At 33.9% G+C, this 19925-nt stretch overlaps 1 protein-coding gene across 8 annotated transcripts in view; it reads left to right on the top strand.

Moving 5' to 3' along the window:
• nup35 (nucleoporin 35) overlaps positions 1-19925 on the top strand; it is a 232768-nt gene that overhangs the window by 152220 nt on the left and 60623 nt on the right. For 4 of the 8 annotated variants that reach the window (XR_015498750.2, XR_015498747.2, XR_015498749.2 and 1 more), the window contains exon 9: positions 4667-4818. Coding sequence is in view for 4 of the 8 variants with exons in the window: in XM_087266019.1 (XP_087122145.1) it covers positions 766-843 (78 nt within the window). In the remaining 4 variants the exon portion in view is untranslated. 8 annotated transcript variants of the gene reach the window in all.

The following is a 19925-nucleotide window of genomic DNA, read 5'->3' as shown; positions in this document are numbered from 1 at the left end:
ATGATTGACATCTAGCTCAACTAATGGGGAGCTAAATCTGGGCAGGCCTTAGGAATGACAGCTAGAGAGAGAAAGAAACAAAAACAAAACAGGCACAGACACTGGGCCTTAACCATATGTAGTTTCAAATGAAATTATTACCCCAGACATTATTGCTTTTAATACCATTACCATTAATAATAATAATTAATATTAGAGTTATTTCTGAAGGATCATATGACTCTGAATACTGGAGTAATGAAGCTGAAAATTCATTAAAAATCCTTGAAAAAAAATATTAAATTGTATAAACTACTTTTAAAGAGTCATTTTATAGTGCAATTTTATCACAATTGTACAATTGAACTTTGTTTTTGATGAAGAAAATGCAGACTTGGTGAGCAGGAAAAGCTACTTTTAAAGCATTTAAAAGTCTTACTGACCCAAACATTGACCGGTAGTGTATATATAATAAAATATAAATAATATCTAATAAAAAAAATATTTTGTCTGATTTAATTTTCACATAATGGGCGTTTAATATTGTTTTATTAATTTTAGTTTTCACATTTGAACATGAAATAAGTTAATGTCCACCCACCCCTAGGGGCACTTATATATGAGCTTTAGAATTAATAGTAGCTTTTATGTCATATTGCAAAATTGTCATAATAATTCTTAGTTGACTGACTAGTTACTGGATGAAACTGAAATGTGCTCAAAGGATTTTAGCAGCATCATTTATGAAGCGCTTAGCTTTTTGTTTGTGTTTGTTTTCATTTATAGGTTGTGTCAGATCAACAGACACCAAAAAAGGATGAAAGTTTTGTATCGAAAGCAATGGAGTATATGTTTGGATGGTAATCTTTCACACACAGGGTCCTGACGAAAAAGACCATCAACAGCCTCTTATATGTTGACATTGATTGCTCTAAAACAAACTCATTTTGGGGTTTTCTGGGCACAAGAATTGAGCGAATACACAAGCACTTTATCTCTTCGTTTGCGGACTGATTGACTTTGTGTGCTGTTTTCCGGAAGATGGACTCGAGTGTTTTTCACATGGACTGCTTTCAGCTGCTGAGTTTGGAGTTGGTCTTTGCAATCTGTCCTTAAAATCATACAGATTTAACAACTTAATCTTGAGCGTTAAGTGTTTTAGCTCATGCCATAAAGGAGGATCTGCTGGAAATGTAAGGGTCCAAATCATGACAGACTCCCATAATGGACCCTGTTTGTACAACATCAAATTCTTGATTAACGTATTCATTGGTTACACTCTTAATTTATGGCTTTGTGTATAAAACAAGAACTCCTATGGAGGTCATTAATGATGACTTCAGCTTTCTGAGAACAAGGCCTTAAATTAGGATTTAATCATCTTCTGATTGGGTTATATATATATCTGTTTTTAGGTTGTTGTGGCTTTTCACTGACTTTATTAACTATTTTAATAGAACCAGAAATTCATTTTTTAAGAAATGTCTGTTTTTGAAAAATTCTTTCTCTTTAATAAATACTCTCTGACTAGAAACTGTAGTTTTTTTTTTTTTTTTTGAGCTGATGTAAGTCTTGTTTACAACTGGGCATAATGAGGCTAAAGCAAAACGTTACAAAACTGCTCCTTCAGGGCAGCATTTTTGATTCGAGAATGATGCAATTAAAGTCATAATGTGGAAACGTTGCCATCCTTCAAATTAAAATGAACACCCAAATTCCTGCCCTTGCTGATTTGAAAATTTTAATTTGAGTAAGAGGTTGCTTGTAATCTGGAATTTGTAAATGAATGATTAATGTTTTTTCACACCAAAGGCAGACAATTACTGAAACAGTCACAAAAATGGTTTGAGCAAGTGTCTGATCCTGTTTTGTTGAGTCAGACAGCTGACACAAGTGTTGGTAGACTTGAAGTGAAGCATTTAAAAAAGGAATAACTCTTTAATTACATTGCAAAAAGGTTATACAGTTGTACAATAACACTTTTCAACAATCTCATCTACAGTCACAAATGCAGCTTTATGGCAGTTATTCCTATTGATAGTTTTTAAAAAATCCAACTGAATTTTTATTTATAAGCCTATTTAATAAAATGATAACAACATAATCAGACTGATTTTTAAGATGTTTTTATGCATTAACTAAGAAATTAACATCACCTACAGTTGAAGTCAGAATTATTAAACCCCCTTTTTACTTTTCCCCCAATTTCTGTTAACGGAAAGATTTATTTTAACACAGTTTTAATAACTAATGTCTGATAACTGATTTATTTTGTATTTGCCATGATGGCAGTAAGTAATATTGGACTATATATTTTTCAAGACACTTCTATACAGCTTAAAGTGACATTTTAAAGGCTTAACTATGTTAATTAAGTTAACTATACAGGTTCGGGTAATTAGGCAAGTTTATTTTGTAACAGTGGTTTGTTCTGTAGAAAAAAAATAATAGCTTAAAGGGACTAATAATTTTGACCTTAAATTGTTTTTTTTAAAAAAAAGTAAACTTTTATTCTATCTGAAATAACACAAATAAGACTTTCTCCAGAAGAAAAGTATGATCAGACATACTGTGAAAATTTCCTTGCTCTGTTAAAATTATTTGGGAAATAATTAAAAAAGAAACAATTTCAAAGGGGGCTAATAATTCTGGTTTCAGCTGTAAGTTTTATTAAAGCTTTTGCAGTTTTCATGGTGAGTTTAGTTCATTTAATGTCAACTATTTGCTTTATTATTAGCTTAATTTCAACGAATTTAATGTAAATAAGCCATTAGATCAATTTTCAGAGTTTTCAAAGTATATGTACTTAATTTCTTAATAATCTTAGATCACTACACAAACAAATATATACAATAAAATAACCAAAGCAGTTCGAGGTCAAATATTTTATTTAAATGACATTAAAACATATAAACTATATGTTATAATATATACATACAAACTCTTACCGGTGACATGAATGTAATTTGACTTTATTTAAAGGCCCACACAAAATCTGCGTGCACGGAAATCCACAGATTTGTATCCAATCAAGTCTATTTTTGTTGTGTAAATGTGTGTAAACTTTTATATTTATTACATTTTTTAGTTTCAGTAGTATCATTGACTAATATAAAAATGTTCATATGGTTTATTTACAATACAGTTTGTAAAGTGATAGTTTCTACCTTTTAGTTAATATTTTATATGAGAGACTTGCTTTGTTTACTAATTAAATGCATCTAATTGGATTTGCATTGTAAACATCAAATAAGTTTAAATTTATTTATTTTTATTTAATATCTTACGTTTTTAGTTATGATACACCCAAAATCATTCAGCATAAATCTGCAGGATTTTTACAAAATTCTGCACACAAATAGTAAGAAATGTCCGCAGATTCTCTCTGGCCCTACTTATTACTAACTAATTAATAAATGAGTAAGTAAGTGAATTCCTTTTTGTAATGAACAGAAAAGCTGTAATGTAACTTAGAATAAACAGTTTTGCCAATAATACTCTGTAAAAAAAATGCTGGGTTTCACAATTGATTTGTGTTGGTAAAACTTGAAGAAATTAAGCCTATTTTTACAAATTTAAGTGGGCTGAACATAAAACAATTAAGCCCCCCCAACCAAAAAAAAAAAAACCTCAAGAATTGTTTTTTTCAGCTCATTTTTAAAAGAACAAACAGCAAATGTCATTTTTAAAAAACATTTATTTGTGATTGTTTTCTCAAACTAACTAAACATTTTGTACAATCAAGGTTGCAATTTTCCCCCCATTTTTGAACCTTGCTGTCGAAATGAATTAGCAAACAAATAAAATTAAAATACAGCTACTACAATAATAATAATAATAATAATAATAATAACAATAAAACAATATTTACAAAAAAATTATAATTACCTGCAGTACATGATAATACAAATCAATAATCTGATACATTTATAGTGGTCTTTTACATAAATATGAAACCAAACCATATTGGTGGTCACAATTAAACCTGTTTGCACAGATTTCTTTCTATAAATCAGTTAAAGGGAGAGAGTCTTCCTTTTTTTCAAAATATGTGATCATAGGTTGCCACGTCTCAAAAAACTTTTTGGACAGATCCCTTCATTAAGCAAATGTCATTTTTGAGTGTATTTTAGATCAATTTATTTAAGTGAGTCTTCATGTAAGAAACTGCATTACCATAGAATGGGAGCTTGCAAAAGACAGTTTTACTCATGTTCAGGATCTTTTTTTCTTACAAAAGAAGACAAAGAAAACCAAGAAACAAATCAATAAAGCTGATATTTTACTTCAAAATACAGCAAAATTAATTTCGTATGTACTGAGATGTGCAAATGAGAACAAATTGGCATGCGTAGCCTCATTCCTCTCAAACACTCTCACACCTCAGCGTATTGAATACATATATCGAATTATGGATTCCGCGTGTACTAGTCTCATTCATACGGATTCATTTCTATTTTTCTTTCCTCAAATGTGTCATGTATAATGAAATCCAATATATAATTTTCATCATCTACAAAGATCACATCTTGACCCATACCTCACACATGCACCTTCAGGCATTATTGATGCTTTTTCCTGCCATTATTTCACAAGATTTGATTCGAGACTCAAAGGTTAAGACTTGTAGTTGGAACAAATGTTTTTTTTCTATTGACCTTCCCGATGACCCTGAGCCTTGTTTCAGGTGTGTGAGGCGGGCAGCGGAGGTCAGGCAGGGTAGCCAGCTGGATGGCCGGATCAGACGCACGGCGCTGGGCTTGCTGAAGGTGACACGAGCGGTGGTCTCTGGAGGTGAAGCTGACCCTTGCTGTCAGAGGCTGCCAGCGCACAGCTCAGGTGATTCGCTCAGAGATGCACGCTACCCTCGGGCCCGCTTCACATATAATCCATCCTGATTACTGCTGCTTTTCCACCCGAGGCCTGATTTAGCTAACCTTGAAACAGGCTTATTTTTGTGGCTCGTGCAGAAGTTGAAGGAAGTGAAGTGCAGAGCTTGGTTTACCGTTGAAGCAGTCATGTTAAAAAAAAAAAAAAAAACAAGTTTAAATGCTTTATGAATGTTAGCACATTATGAGACCTAAACTGTTATGGTTTTATATATCTTATGTAGCTAAAATATGTTATAAGCTAATGGATTGTAAACATGTTCATTAAAAGTGGCTGAATTTGATAAACATTTACTAAGTCATATTGAGTAGCACACTTTAAACTTAAACAATGAATTGTAAACATAAAGACTGATTTAAATGTGTTAAAATGGGTTACCGTATTAACAATTTTAAGGGATGGTACATGTGAAAATGACATTTTTTGCACTATTTACACACCATCAAATGGTTCCAAAACTTTGTTTTCTTATTATTTTTTATTTTATTTTTTTTAAACATAAAAGAGGACACACCATTGTTCAAAATGTGTTGTTTTGAGTTTGGTAGAAAAAAAAAAGAAAAAAAAAAGGTTTGGAACAATTAAAGGTAAGGGGTGAAAACTCATTTTTTTAAGAAAACCTTCCCTTAGCCAAGGGCGTAGATTTCCCTCTTGACATCACTCTTGACGTTTTGTGCTTTCAAAAACATGATTAAAGTACATAATAATATAAAATAAACACTTAAAAATACAAATAACTGTCCCATCCCATGCTGCAAAGGTCAGTTTACATGATTTGACTGGTGTCGGGATTTGAGGAGGTATGAATACAGAGAAATTTAGAGAGGTTTGTGACACAATTTAACTGTTTTATCCCGATTATTGTTTTTCATAAACAATTTCGGAGGCCGAAATTAAAACAGAATTTTAATTATTTTCACAGCCTTGGTCAGTAGTGTTACGGTGAACTAGTAGCGAACATGACTTGGTGCACGTGCAAGTTAAGAGTTGACGAGGAAAACTTTATTTTGAAGTCAATTAAATTATTGGTAGTAGGGACATTTATGTAATTGGTGAATATTGGTAGGGACACGTCCCCTCCATCCATGCCAATAATTCTACATCCTTTCCCTCAGCATAATTTGTGTTGTATCCCAAGTAGGGGAAATCGGGGACTTTCCTAATTTTAGGAATGAGCTAGTGAGATGTTCATAATACATATTTTGTAATTAGACCCTCCCTCAATCTGAGAGAAATCAGTCATGTGACCATTCCTTCAGTATAAAACTCCTTTTAGGTAAAAAACAAAAACAAAACTATATATTTATATATATATATATATATATATATATATATATATATATATATATATATATATATATATATATATATATATATATATATATATATATATATATATATATACTTACTGTCTAATCTGTTCTTTTGAAACATTCATTCGTATCTTAAATCACTTCCATCAAAAATATAAAAATCTTAAATATAGCCATTAAGCGTTAAAGCTATTCTCTATGCCTAGACAGTTTAATTAGGGTTGACAGATATGATAGTTAATTTAAAAAGCTTGCCATGTTCATGTACAATTTAAATTGTATCAGTTTTAATTTAATTTCAGAAAAAAATTATTAATTCATTTCAAAAGAAGTAGTTTAGTAAAGGTTTAGTCTAGATTTTCAGTGCAAATAATATTCAATTTTTTTAGGCCTAATGAATGTTGTTGCTTGTTTTTTTAATGGTCTGTATTTATAGGACCTAAAAACACATTTAACAATTTAACCAATATACATTTAGTTTGTTTACAAAAAATATATATAAATAAATAACATCCAACCTGATGCTTTAGAATGTCTTTTATTATTACATTTTACTGAATGTTGCAACTGTCTCTGTGGGTTTTTGCAACCGTCAGCCTGCTCTGGGTCAGTTGCAACGTTTGACTGTTTAGGTTTCAATTCTGCATATATTATCATATATTATAACAACGTGGCTGTCCAATGGATTTAGGTTTATTATTTTCAAATTTTGGGTTTTCACAAAAAGGTGTCTCTGAGAAACTGAAGGAAATGCAGAAAGTGTTGCAACTGTCCCCAGTCTCTCCTATTTTATAATGAATGCGTAAGTAAACGCTAAGTAGTTTAGCATTTAATGCTTTGAGAAACATTTACGGGTTTCTTTTAAATGTACTTCAAAGCAGCAAAGCAGTTTTGCAATTCTGACCTAAAGTGAATTAAGCGCAGATATAATGTTCACCACTAGATGGCAGCGTGTTCATTTACTACATTTTTAAAGTAGAAAGTAAGTTTCAAGTTGTGCGTCTTTCTCATGTTTTATATCTAACTTGCAAACAAAGTTTTACAAGTTTTTGTAAGTGGGACTTGCAGTTTTGTTTTAAGTTGCTATATTATTAAAATATTATAATAAGCTCGTTAACATTAAGGAGCTTTTCTGTTCAGTGCTTTTAGAATTGAACTGATAATTAATTTTTGTGTTTATTTGCATCTTTAGATGTGATTGTTGCAAATATGATATCTTAATAGGAGCAGAATTCATCGGTAGGGCTATTTTTTCAGAGGAAATTTGCACAGCTATATTATAGCTTTATTCAGTACAATAGGGCTTGTGTGCAGTATTCTGTAAAACACAAGCATCATGGATTCTGTTTTTCTCATTTTCTCTCTCTCTCATTTTTTTAGGTAAAACTGTTGAGTTTTAAAATCGAAAGGGCAAAAACTGCAAACCAAAGAACTGTCTTGGTTAGCTGATTAACTTCGTAGTCCATTGATATCATCTATTAATCTTCCTTCAGCTTAGTCCTTTATTTATCTGGGGTTGCCACAGCGAAATGAATCGTCATTTACTCTGGCATATATTTTGCCCTTCCTGCTGCAACCCAGCACCATGCTGAGAAATCCATTGATATCAATGTCAGTTTATTCTGATGTTAACACATTCCCCAACAAGTTGATGCAGCATTTCACATAGAGCATATATAGTACTTTTTAATTATTATTATTATTTTTTTTGCCATTTGTACAAGATGTGATATGTCTCACACTGGAAATAAAAAGCTTTAAGTCATCCAATTAAAACAATTAGAATAATGGTTTCACATTTAAATTTGATCACTTGACCCAATGAAAAAGAAATAATTTGCCCTTAACAAGATTTTTTCTATGAGAACTATTTTATGTAACCTGCTACAAAGCATATTTGTCTTGTTGAAGAAAGTCAATTAATTTAAATTCCCTTTATGTTCTAAACAAGAAGATAGCTTTAATCAAAACAACAATTCCCTCAAAATGTTCATTCATCTAATTAAAAAAAATAGGGATAATAGTTTGACATCTAAAATTAATCACTTGACCCAATGAAAAATAATCATTTGCCCTGAACAATATTTTTCTATAAAAGTACAAAGCATATTGTAATGATTGCTGTACATATAGGAGGCAGCACTTTCAGGTAACATTTTATTCTGAGCTCAGAAAATGAACAGCTCTTAACAGGACCACACCACCAGGGTGCTTTCTTTACACATTACCCTCATTGATAGTGATGGCCAACATTTTATAAATAAATGAAATATCAGGCTTAAATCACAAAAGCCAACTTAAACACAAGTAATGTTTATACCAAAACAACCCATGTATTTTAACTAATATAACACATCAACTAACTCTAATCCATTTACCATGATGCACCTGGCTATAGTGGTCATTACTGTGTGAGTAACCTTAAAAGTTTACAATGGTCAAAACAAATATATTCTAGTTGAGCTCTTAAACAAAAACATTTATATTTAACTAGGTTTTGAATTTTAATTCAAAAATAAAACAAATAATGTTAAACTCAAATGAAAGATACATTTTTAATTTGATGAAGTACAGCTTGAAATTAGTTTTTCAGTGAAGGTGTCCCCAGAATGGAATTTAAATTGGTCATGCCATGCTACTTTTATCATGCACTTTATCACATCATTTATTGTAATACCTTTGCTTGGCTTGAATCAAAAGACACTGTTTCATGTTTGTCTTTTAATTAAAAAAAAGAGTGTTTGAGCTACAGCTTACCGCAATCCATCACTGGGAAACACCCATACAGACACATTCACACATATACACTACAACCAATTTAGTTTTTCCAATTCACCTGTATGCATGTTTTTTGGACTGTGGGGGAAACCAGAGCCCCCGGGGGAAACCCACGCGAACATGGGGAGAACATGCAGACACCACACAGAAATGCCAACTGACCCAATGGGGCTTGAATCTTGCTGTGAGGCGATTGTTCAAACCACTGAGCCACCATGCCACCACCGTTGTAAAAAGTGATATTCTGATAGCAATTTGAAACCTTTCAAATACAAACAGTGGGTTTGGGAGGCTATTGTAGATCAAACAGTTAACAGTTTAAATAAATAAAAATAAACCACTATTAACAACTGTTGCATATTCATTCTGGCACTTTTTATGGTAAACTATAACCTTTAGACTCATTCTTTTAATGCTTCCACGTCTGTAATGACTTTCTGGGTTTCATTTATGAATTTCAAACAAATATTTTGTGTTAAAAGGGAGGTGACGACTAATTAAATTACTCTCTTTTTTTCTTAACTGTATGTACAGGTTATGTAAGGGTTAAGTTTTGAGCTTTAAACTAACAAATCTTTAAACTGACAAAGCTTACATATATGATGTTGGCAACACTTTACATTGAGGTTGTATTAGTTAATGTTAGTTAATGTATTTACTACCATGATCAATACATTTATTACAGTATTTGTTCATTTATTAGTATTGTTTATTTATCAGTATTTGCCTTAAATTTTTAAGCTGACTCAAATTAACCTTATGAGTTTATTGAACTTATGTTAAACTGTCTTAAAAACAGCTTACATAACTTAATAATTTAAGTTAGAACATGATTAGTTTTAATAATAAAGTACAATGACCTAAAACATATGCTGTCAGGGCTTATTGATCACTGTGATTAACTCACAGTGCATCAATTAATATCAACAAACATGAGTTTGGATGTTAATAATCCATTAGGATATGTTAAAATATTATTAAGAAATACTGTACAAATACTTTATTGGTAAATACATTAACTAATGAAACCTTATTATAAAGTGTTTCCATGATGTTATATGTATCATAATTTATCCGTCTATTATATTTGATTTGTGAAACAGTGGATAACACACCACTAACATTTTGCTCCCTAAACTCTTTAGTTGAATGAAATTTACTCAACATCAGGCCTGGTTTATACTACCGCGTCGAGTGATCGGCGTGTTGCCTTGCGTGTAGTCGTGCATTTATACTTCTGCGTGCGGTTTGTGTTGCTCTGCAATAACACTTCTGAAACGCTATTTTGCAGTATGTTTTTAATGTTCATCTGTGTCGAGTTTCTTCACTGGTGTTTTGTTTTTTTGAATGCTTCCTCAATGTAGAATATTGCTCAAACTTGCTCATTTCGAGGTGGAAACCGGCGGACGTGCAACATATTAAAACATAAGGTAAACACAAAACATAAGTGTCCACATGGAGCCCCTTCATGGGACTCCACACTTGTAAACACTCGCTCTAAAGGGTTTGCGGGGCCCTCAGTCCTGCCCACGCTGGTCAGTGCTAACAAGCCGACCAATCACAGTCGTTGCGACATGTAGTTAAATTTTTCAGATGTGCGTGTCAGTGCCACGGCGAGGGCAAAGTCTAGATTGACACTATATAAGAAAATCTGTAATAATTCGTAATTTCATCAGTTTTGCTAATCTTAATTATATATTCAATATTTATTGGATTAATCAGCATCTTAAAAATCCTGCCTCTGTGGAATTTCATACCAAATTCATTTTTCTCTAAATTAGGAGGGTTTAGATTTTTTGCTCTTGTGTAATTAAAATCCTGAGAAAATTCCTTCCAAATTATCTTTGTTTCATAAACTGTCTGTTATCATGGTCTTTGATCTACAAGCAAAACTTTTCCCCACATAATTATATAATTTGGCATAACAGAGATTTACTCTACAAAAATAAGTCCATTTAACTTGCCAATTGGGCAAAAAATAATATAATTTATGTTAGACAATTATTTAATAACAGAGGAGTGCCTTTTAAATATGAGGAATTGTTGTCCCTTTATAAATATCTAATTACAGCTAAAGAATTTGCTATTGTTTTTGGAGCAATCCCTTCTGGGATTATTATGTTTATGAAGGGATGGGACAATCAGTCTCTCTAGTTTGTGCCACATCTAAATGTGCTAAAAGCAGCTCTTGGTAAATTACTATTTACCACAAAGCCAAATATCAAAAAGATCCACTTTCTATTCCAGCATGAGATAATCTCTTGTCCTAATGCTGTCTTTTATTGGAACAGACATATAGGCAATATTAACTGGAAAAGTATAGACTCCTACCTCAGAAATTCCTAATGTACAGTAAAATCCATGAAGTGTCTCTTAAAATAATACATAGGTCCTACAAAGGTTTTTGTTTTTGAAGATTTTGATGCAAATGCTCGTCCTTTGATCACCAAACTAAAGATCTGTCCCAGGTTTTTTTTTTTTTTTGGAATTGTGAGTATATCAAAAAAGTTAGGAAAAATGTATTAGGGATATTTAGTGGTAAAACTCCTGATGTTATGTTACAAATAATAAGTAATTTTAGGATATAACCATCAGAATGAACATCCAGATGTTTTTTATTTATTTAATCTTATTATATTTTTATATATTTATACACAAGTGTAAATTTTGTAAGCGTAAACCTTCAAGAAAAATCTGAAAGAACGATCTAAATCTTTATATGTCTTTGATTTCTGAATCTACTAACAAGAAAGCTGTTAAAAACTGCTTATAATATGATATAATGTAATGTAAATGTTTCATTTTGTTATAATAAAAAAGTCTAGATTAGATGTACGGCCGGCCAGAAGTGTGAAATGCACATCAATATAGCAGCATTTTTTTTATGACACTGTACAATACTTAATATTTTACAGTACTGTGACAGTTGGGGTTTTGGTAGGCGTTAGCAATACAATTTATTGTGTAATTTAAAAGATAGAATAAATAATACATGGTACAATACTGTTTTTTCCTTACTGTGACAGTTGGGGTGGGGGTAGACGTTAATAAAATATAATAAATGAGAAATTTAAAAAATAATACAAAAAATTCTTGTTAACTACCCCAACCATATCCCAAATAGCAAAAACCAATGGCGAGGGCTATGCGACCACGCACAGGCTGTGCCGAAGCATACGCATGCACTTAACACAGAAGTTTAGACCAGCCTTTATTCAAACTGACTAAAAATATTAAGTTAAACTTTGTATAAATCAAAATATTTTGTTGAAACCTGATTAACTGTTAAAAATAAATTAAAGTAACACAAAAACATTTGTTGTTATGACTTTTTGTCATATTGTTTTTATTTTTTTTACAGTGTAACAACCACTTAACACATTCATGATATTGTGAACTTTACACTTCCAGAAAAATAAATAAAAAATAACCATTGATGAAGCATTTAGGGAGTTCAGAAAAGGCACTTCATTATATAGAGAAGAGAATAACACTCTTAGCGGTCGACTTTGCTTTTTATAACTTTACAAATCTAAACAAATCTAAAAAAACAACCTCCTCAGCTTTCAAACATTTCAGATGCAAGTAAAACACAGTTTCCATCTTGTCCCTATCATCAGTCAAACAGTTGACTCTGAGAGTTATGTTCGGCCTAATTCAAAACACGTCAGGATGCAGACCCTCTTAGTCACCACGTAATCTTATATTAAAGAGATCAGCAAGGAATTAAAGCAGACCTTGGCTGTGCAGCAGGATTTACTCAGGTCCTATTAGACTTATTAATTTATCGTTTTAATTAAATTCTGGAAATGCAGCTCTGCAGAAAAGTAACTTGTTCTTGGATAATCCGGGTGTGTGCAGATTCACGGTTCAGGGTGCGTATCAATAGCCAAAAGGCCACCTATACGGACAGTTTAATGAGAGGACGTGAATTAACTCGCCACCGTGTATAATGAAATGCTTCTTTATCTGGCACACTATGGAATAAGTGCAGGGAGAGAACAAAAAAAAAATCAATGATAATATCTCCCGATTACAATCATCAAGGTTTACTTCTCTTTCAGAATGATTCTTATCAATTCCCTTAAGAGCAGCAGTCTGTGTGAAGGATCGATATCAGGCCAGTGCTGTGGTTTTATTTAATGCGCTCCGCCCTGGGCATTGCATGAGTGTTTGTGAGTGAGTGAGTGAGTGAGTGAGTGAGTGAGTGAGTGAGTGAGTGAGTGAGTGAGTGAGTGAGTGAGTGAGTGAGTGAGTGAATGCATTCAAAGATTATAGTAGTGTCGCTGTTTTTTTTCTTTTTGCTCTTGATATGAATCTGGATCACATTCACACATTATCTAATTATTCCTGAAGAGCTGCTCTGTAATTGTTGATGGTGGTAATGAGGATGACAGGGAGAGCGGGAGAAGAGCACTGCCAAACTCTGTCTTTGTCAGGATTTTTTGATTGTGTGCTTTATTGTGTTTAGGGAACACAGACACAAGATCAGTTTATTGAAGTAGTTTATTTTACTGAATTACTACAATGTTTTTTTTTTTTAATTATTTTCTCTTTAATAATGGTATTGTATTAGTAATAATAAATAAATAATCATTGGATGCCTTTAATAATTGCAACAATTCATTGAGAATTTGCAGGCCTAATAATAATAATAATAATAATAAAATAATAATAATAATAATAATATTGACAGCAAGCATTAAATATTATAATCTGTTATGGATTAATAAAATGTTTTAATGTATTCCTGCAATTTTTATAATAATAATAATAATAATATTATTATGACAATAATTAATGAAAATGTAATCATATAATGTATGTAAAAATAATATAATGGGAACAACTGATAAAATAGTATAATATATTATAATTTAGTTAATAAGAACTATTAAAAAGGTAGCAGACGACACAGTGACGCAGTTGGTAGTGCTGTCGCCTCACATCAAGAAGGTCACTGGTTCGAACCTCGGCTGGGTCAGTTGGCATTTTGTTGTGGAGTTTGCACGTTCTCCCTGCGTTCACGTGGGTTTCCTCCGGCTGCACTGGTTTCCCCCTACAGTCCAAAGACATGCGGTACAGGGGAATTGGGTATTCTGAATTGTCCGTAGTGTGTGTGTGTGTGTGTGTGTGTGTGTGTGTGTGTGTTCGCGGATGTTTCCTAGAGATGAGTTGTGGCTGGAAGGGCATCTGCTGTGTAAAAAACATGCTGGAAAAGTTGGTGGTTCATTCCACTGTGGCAACCCTGGATTAATAAAGGGACTAAGCCGAAAAGAAAATGAATGAATGAATTAAGGTAGCAATTTATTACAATGTCATTTATGAATAGTTAATATGTCATAATGAATAAAAAAATATCATATAATGTATGCAATATGTATGTAGTAAATAATAATAATAATAATAATAATGAGAACAACTGATAAAATTTGAATATAATAATAACAATTTAGTTATAATAATTATTAATACGATCGATTAATTTATTAAATTATTACAATGTAATGTATAAATAGTTATTATAAAAACAACAACAACAACTAAATAAAAAAATAATAATAATGACAACAATTAAATATTAAAATCTATGATGAATTAATAAAATACTGTAATCAATTCCTATAGTTTTAATAATAGTAATTATAATAACGACGACGACAACAACAATTAAATATTATAATTGTTGTTTGTACTAATACTAATGATTTTAATAAATATTTTTTACATCAATAGCAAAATCACTGCAATTTATTTACATTTAATAACAGAAACATAAATGGCCTTGAAAACTTTTATATATATTCATGTAGCAGTGCGATATGGCTGTATATCGGCACTGGTAGGAGGCGTGCGTTGCCCCCACCAGTGCTGATATACAGCCATATCGCACTGCCACGAGTGTGATATTGCATTTATACAACAGTTTGACAGCATAATTGTGTATATAAAGACTGAATCAAACATGGAGAGTCTCAAAAACCCTTTTGTATGAGGAACTACTTTTTTTCGGATTCAAATCATAAGCTGGCAGTTAAACAGTTGAGCGTGCATCTTTTAAACTTTAGATCTGTAGTGTCTGCTTTTTGCTGGTTGTATTTGGGCGGAGTAATACACAAAGGGTAAAGAGGCTGTAGGAGTTCTGATATGGCAGAATATTGCATGGCTATCAGCCAATCAGATTTGAGAACCAGACAGAACTGTTGTATATATATATTTATATATATATATATATATATATATATATATATATATATATATATATATATATATATATATATATATATATATATATATATATATTTGTTTTTTAGATATTTCAAATAATGTTTTTACTTATTATTGTTGTCTTTTAAGAAATAGAAGTGTTTTATTTAAAGTAGAAGTATTTATTAATGACAACAACTAAATGTCATTTCTAAAAAGAGTTAGGCTATAATCTAAAAGGCAATGATTAAGAAAAATAATGTTGTTGTTTACCTGCACCCTTCCAGCTCATAAAACAACAGATCTGGACAGATTTGGGGGCTTTATATGCATCACATGTGAGAGAGTCTGAATCACACTCACAGCACCTCATGGCCCCGTCAGCCCTGCTCAGCTTCCACTGAATGATGCAGCATGAAGCCCTGAGCAGTGCATACGGGCGGCTTAAGCCATGCGCAAACATCAGCACACTTTATCAGCACACACTGACCGGCGCTCCTGGAGCGGCCCGTGACTCCTCGCAGGTGTCTGATATGATGGGACTGGAATGTGAATGAAGCGTCACGTAGAGTCGATGCTCTTGTCAAGCGGGATTACACTCTGATGTTGACAGCCGCAGCTACAGAGAGCATTGTTGTGTTCAGATGAGATGCGGTGGCAAACTTGGCTGCAGCTTCTTGACTTGCCTTTGTAGAGGTAGGATTTGGAAAGCAGAGCCTTTGCACTTTTGCTAGACTAGAGATTACGCAGGTCTGGACTGAATTCTTGATTAAATTACCACATTTTATAGGCACGTGCCTATAAGTAGGCCTGTTGTGCTGGAAACTTTTTTTTTTCTTTTTTTACAATTGGTTAAGTGTTTTCTACTGATCTTGTGTTCTGTTCAACCCAAGCTCATTCTGAAAACGTAGTCCCGGAGCCGTTTCTGGAGACTGCGATTTACGTAGCCGGAGGTACGTATGGCCGCATTTCTTTTTTTAAGCGAACGCTATGGGGCTGTGTGACGCCATTCCTCTTCGCGCTTGCCTGCTGACAGCTTACCTCCATGTGGACCAGTTTGTCCGTATAGCTCGTCGTGTAAGTCTTGGAAGTGGAGACCCTGAGAGGAGCTGACCGGGTTCGAGTCCGGGGAAGAGTAATTCCAGAAATCAGTTAAGACAAAAACAGAATTCAAAAAATAAAGTGAACGAGTTCATAAAAGGGTGAGAATGTGGTGAAATCCAAAAACATGGTTAAAATGAGATGAGGGCATTTCTTTTTCTGGAGAGCTTTTGTAAATCGTTGCTTGGGTTTAAGGAAGCAAGCGTGCGGGCAGGCAGGTCAATCGGTTAAACCGGTCGGGTTTAGGGAAGGAGGTGGAGAAGGGTGGGTTGGCCGATTGGCCGGTCGCTCAGTCAATCCTTCAGTCAGTCAGTCGGACAGACGATCACTCGACAGCGGCCTCCGGTGGCTTTGCGAGAACAGCGCGGGCGCGAACGGCGCTCGCGAGAGACGTTCGAGATGCAAAAAAGCGCATACAGTGGCCTGCACAAATACGCACGGACGTATACGCCAGGACGTATTTTGCGGTCTCCAGAAATGTCTGCGGGACTACGTTTTCAGAATGAGCTGGGTTGGTTCTGTTTCTCAACATGTTAACCAATGTGACATATCTGTTTATTTATTTTGTAAATAACTGTGTATTAAGAACATACAGAACTGTCAGATTGTTGTTTTTAAATCCTCCCCATTATTATTATTATAATTATTATTATTATTATTGACAATATATGCATATTACTACAACTAATATTATTAAAAATAATAAAGATAAACAACACATTTAATTTACTCAGCTCATTTAATGATTACTATGAGGAAAATACAATGTCAAAAAATTCTATAAATATTTTTAAGGAGCAGACAATGAGTTCTATGAGCAACACCTGACATTTTTTACATTAAATACAACTTTTAAATGATCTCCATTACAATTTAATCCAAAAATCAACAAATAATATTTACCTCTCTCTCTCATCCTGGCATTGTATCTGCTGTTTCAAAGTTCTCTCCATTTGGTGCTGTCCAGGATATCTTCTGGCAATGCGTTGATGATCTTCAAGTCTTCCTTAATTCTGTCCATCCATTGTTTCTTCGAATGAATCTGATATGATTTCATTTGTAAATTAAGTCATGACTCATTTTAGTCATCATCGTGCATCATAAAACATTCTATGCCAGAGGGTGTAGACGGTGATTCCATTGAACAGTAAAAATCTTCACAACTGCCAATCTTCCTTCATTTTTTTTTACAACACCCATTCTTCCTATGGTTTAATCAGTTAGTAAAGAACAAACTGGAACATCCGGAGGGAACCCACGTGAACACGGGGAGAACATGCAAACTCCCGCAGAGATGCCAACTGGCCCAGCCAGGACTATAACAAGCAACCTTCTTGTTGTGCTAACCCCTGAGCCACTGTGCTGCTCTTTCACACCATGCTACTCTTCCACAATGTGTATTTTCTTTCCCTTACATCAAGAAGCACTTAAACAAATTCTTAATCACAGATTTCAACAAAATTTTCAGTAGGCAAGGAAAGCCAAATTTACTTATATAGCACATTTCACACAAAGTGTGATATAAAAGAATGAAAAAGAAGAGAAAAACATAATAGTGCGATCTGTCGGACGTAGCACTGTGCTCATTCAGTAAATGCACAGCTAAACAGATGTGTTTTCAGTCTTGATTTGAACGTGCCTAATGTTGGAGCACATTTGATCATTTGATCATGGAAGCTGATTCCAGCAGTGAGGGGCTTAGTGGCTAAAAGCAGATTCACCCTGCTTTAACTGAACTCTTGGAATTTCTAGTTTATATGATCCTAAACATCTGAGTGATCAGTTAGGTTTGTATTCAGTCAGGACATCTGTAATATATTGAGCTCATGGGCCATTTAGTGATTTATAGACCAGTAATAATATTTTAAATTCTATTCTGAATGTAACTGGGAGCCAGTGTAAAGACCTGAGGACAGTTGTGATGTGCTCTGATTTCCTGGTTCTGGTCAGAATCCTGGCCGCAGCGTTCTGTATGAGCTGCAACTGTCTGACTGTCTTTTTGGGAATGCCAGTGAGAAGGCCGTTACAGTAATCCACCCTGCTGCTGATAAAAGCATAAACAAGTTTCTCATAGTCTTCACTGGAAACAAAGCATCTAATTCTTGCAATGTTTTTGAGATGATACAGTAGTAGGCTGATTTACTAACTGCTTTGACATGACTATTGAAACTCCGATCTGACTCCAGAGTCACACCAGGATTCTTGACCTAATTTTTTGTCGTTTGATGAAGTCGTTTGATGAGGAACGCATTTACCTTGAGAACCTCATCTCATGTTCCCAAACGCAATGACTTCGGTTTTCTCTTTGTTTAACTAGAGAAAGTTTTGGCACATCCAATTGTTAATTTCATCGATGCATTGGCAGAGGGTGTCAACGGGGCTGTAGTCATTAGGCAGTTAGGCTAGGTAGATCTGAGTGTCATCAGCATAGCTGTGGTAGGAGATTTGTTCTTGTTCTTATTATTTGGCTCAGAGGGAGCATGTAAAGGTTGAACAGGAACAATAGCGTGTGAAGGCAGTGTAATAGGCAGATGCTCAAGTCTTACAAGTAACACATTTCAGTACATTTTTCCTCTTCTGTTGAACATTTTCTTTCTTCTGTTAAAAACTTTCTGAGCCCAGCTGAGTGCCCAAGAGCAAAAATGGCAGATTTCAAATCACACACTGAGCTTTTCAGGGGTCCTGCGCCAGCAGAGTAACTGGCATTGAGCAGAATGGGAATGCAAACAGACGGATATCTCCAGGTATTGCAGACCGCCTTGGTACCATTTATTTCTTACAGCATGTCTAAAACTTTTCAGATAACTGAAAAATCTGCCAAATGCACATTACTGTAAATGAAAGCTTTGGGCTTAGTACAATAACATTTTCCCTGCTGGTGGAAATAATCCTTCCACTGAACTACATTTATCTGTTTGTCTTATAATTATGCTCCAGTTCAGTGTTCTGTCTCCTTCTCAAGTGCGTTATTAGTTTAAATAGCGTTCGAACATCTGATGATATGAAGATGGGCTGTTGATGATGGAGCTCGAAGTTCTGAGTCATTTACACTCCTCGCATTTAAACTCCATATTCACAGCCACATTAATGAGTGAAAGTTCCAAACAAGTTGAGTCAGAAAAGCTGATCCCTTCTTAATGTCAAAAGCTTCAAATGTCAGCGCTCACCCCTCCCGAGCCTCGCCATTTATCTCCATCTCAGCAGCCTCCCGTTCCTGTCACAGGACTAGCTGCAAGATACTGCTGAGTCCCGTTCGGCTTTATCCTGTGGAAAAAAAAGTCAGCAAGGATAAAAGCGTGAGAGAAACAGTGAGCAGGAACTGAAATAAACAAGTGGAAAGGAGAGAATTGGAGTTACAGAGAATGAGAAGAAGATGAGCAGTGTCCATCTATTCAAGATTCCTGGGTCCCTCTGGCTTGTAACAATAAGTGGGACACCACTGTGTCCTGCACTTTTTAGGACTCGTTGTGTCTCGGAGTGTGAAAGATAGAATGGAAGATAGACAAGAGAAATGGGAGCCTATTTTCTCGGCCACGAGAGCCATGCTGGCATTGTGCACACAAATTCTACTTGCTGAGAGAAAGAGGTATACAAAAGAAGAGGAAAGTGATAACCACAGGTCGCCTGAACAAAGAGCAAAAAATATCAATAGATCTG

The sequence above is a fragment of the Danio rerio genome, chromosome 9, assembly GCF_052040795.2.
Source record: "Danio rerio strain M-AB ecotype USA chromosome 9, GRCz13ab, whole genome shotgun sequence".
In the NCBI taxonomy this organism is placed as follows: Eukaryota; Metazoa; Chordata; class Actinopteri; order Cypriniformes; family Danionidae; genus Danio; species Danio rerio.
The sequence above is the reverse complement of the archived record's forward strand: the minus strand, read 5'-3'. Positions and strand labels throughout refer to the sequence as shown.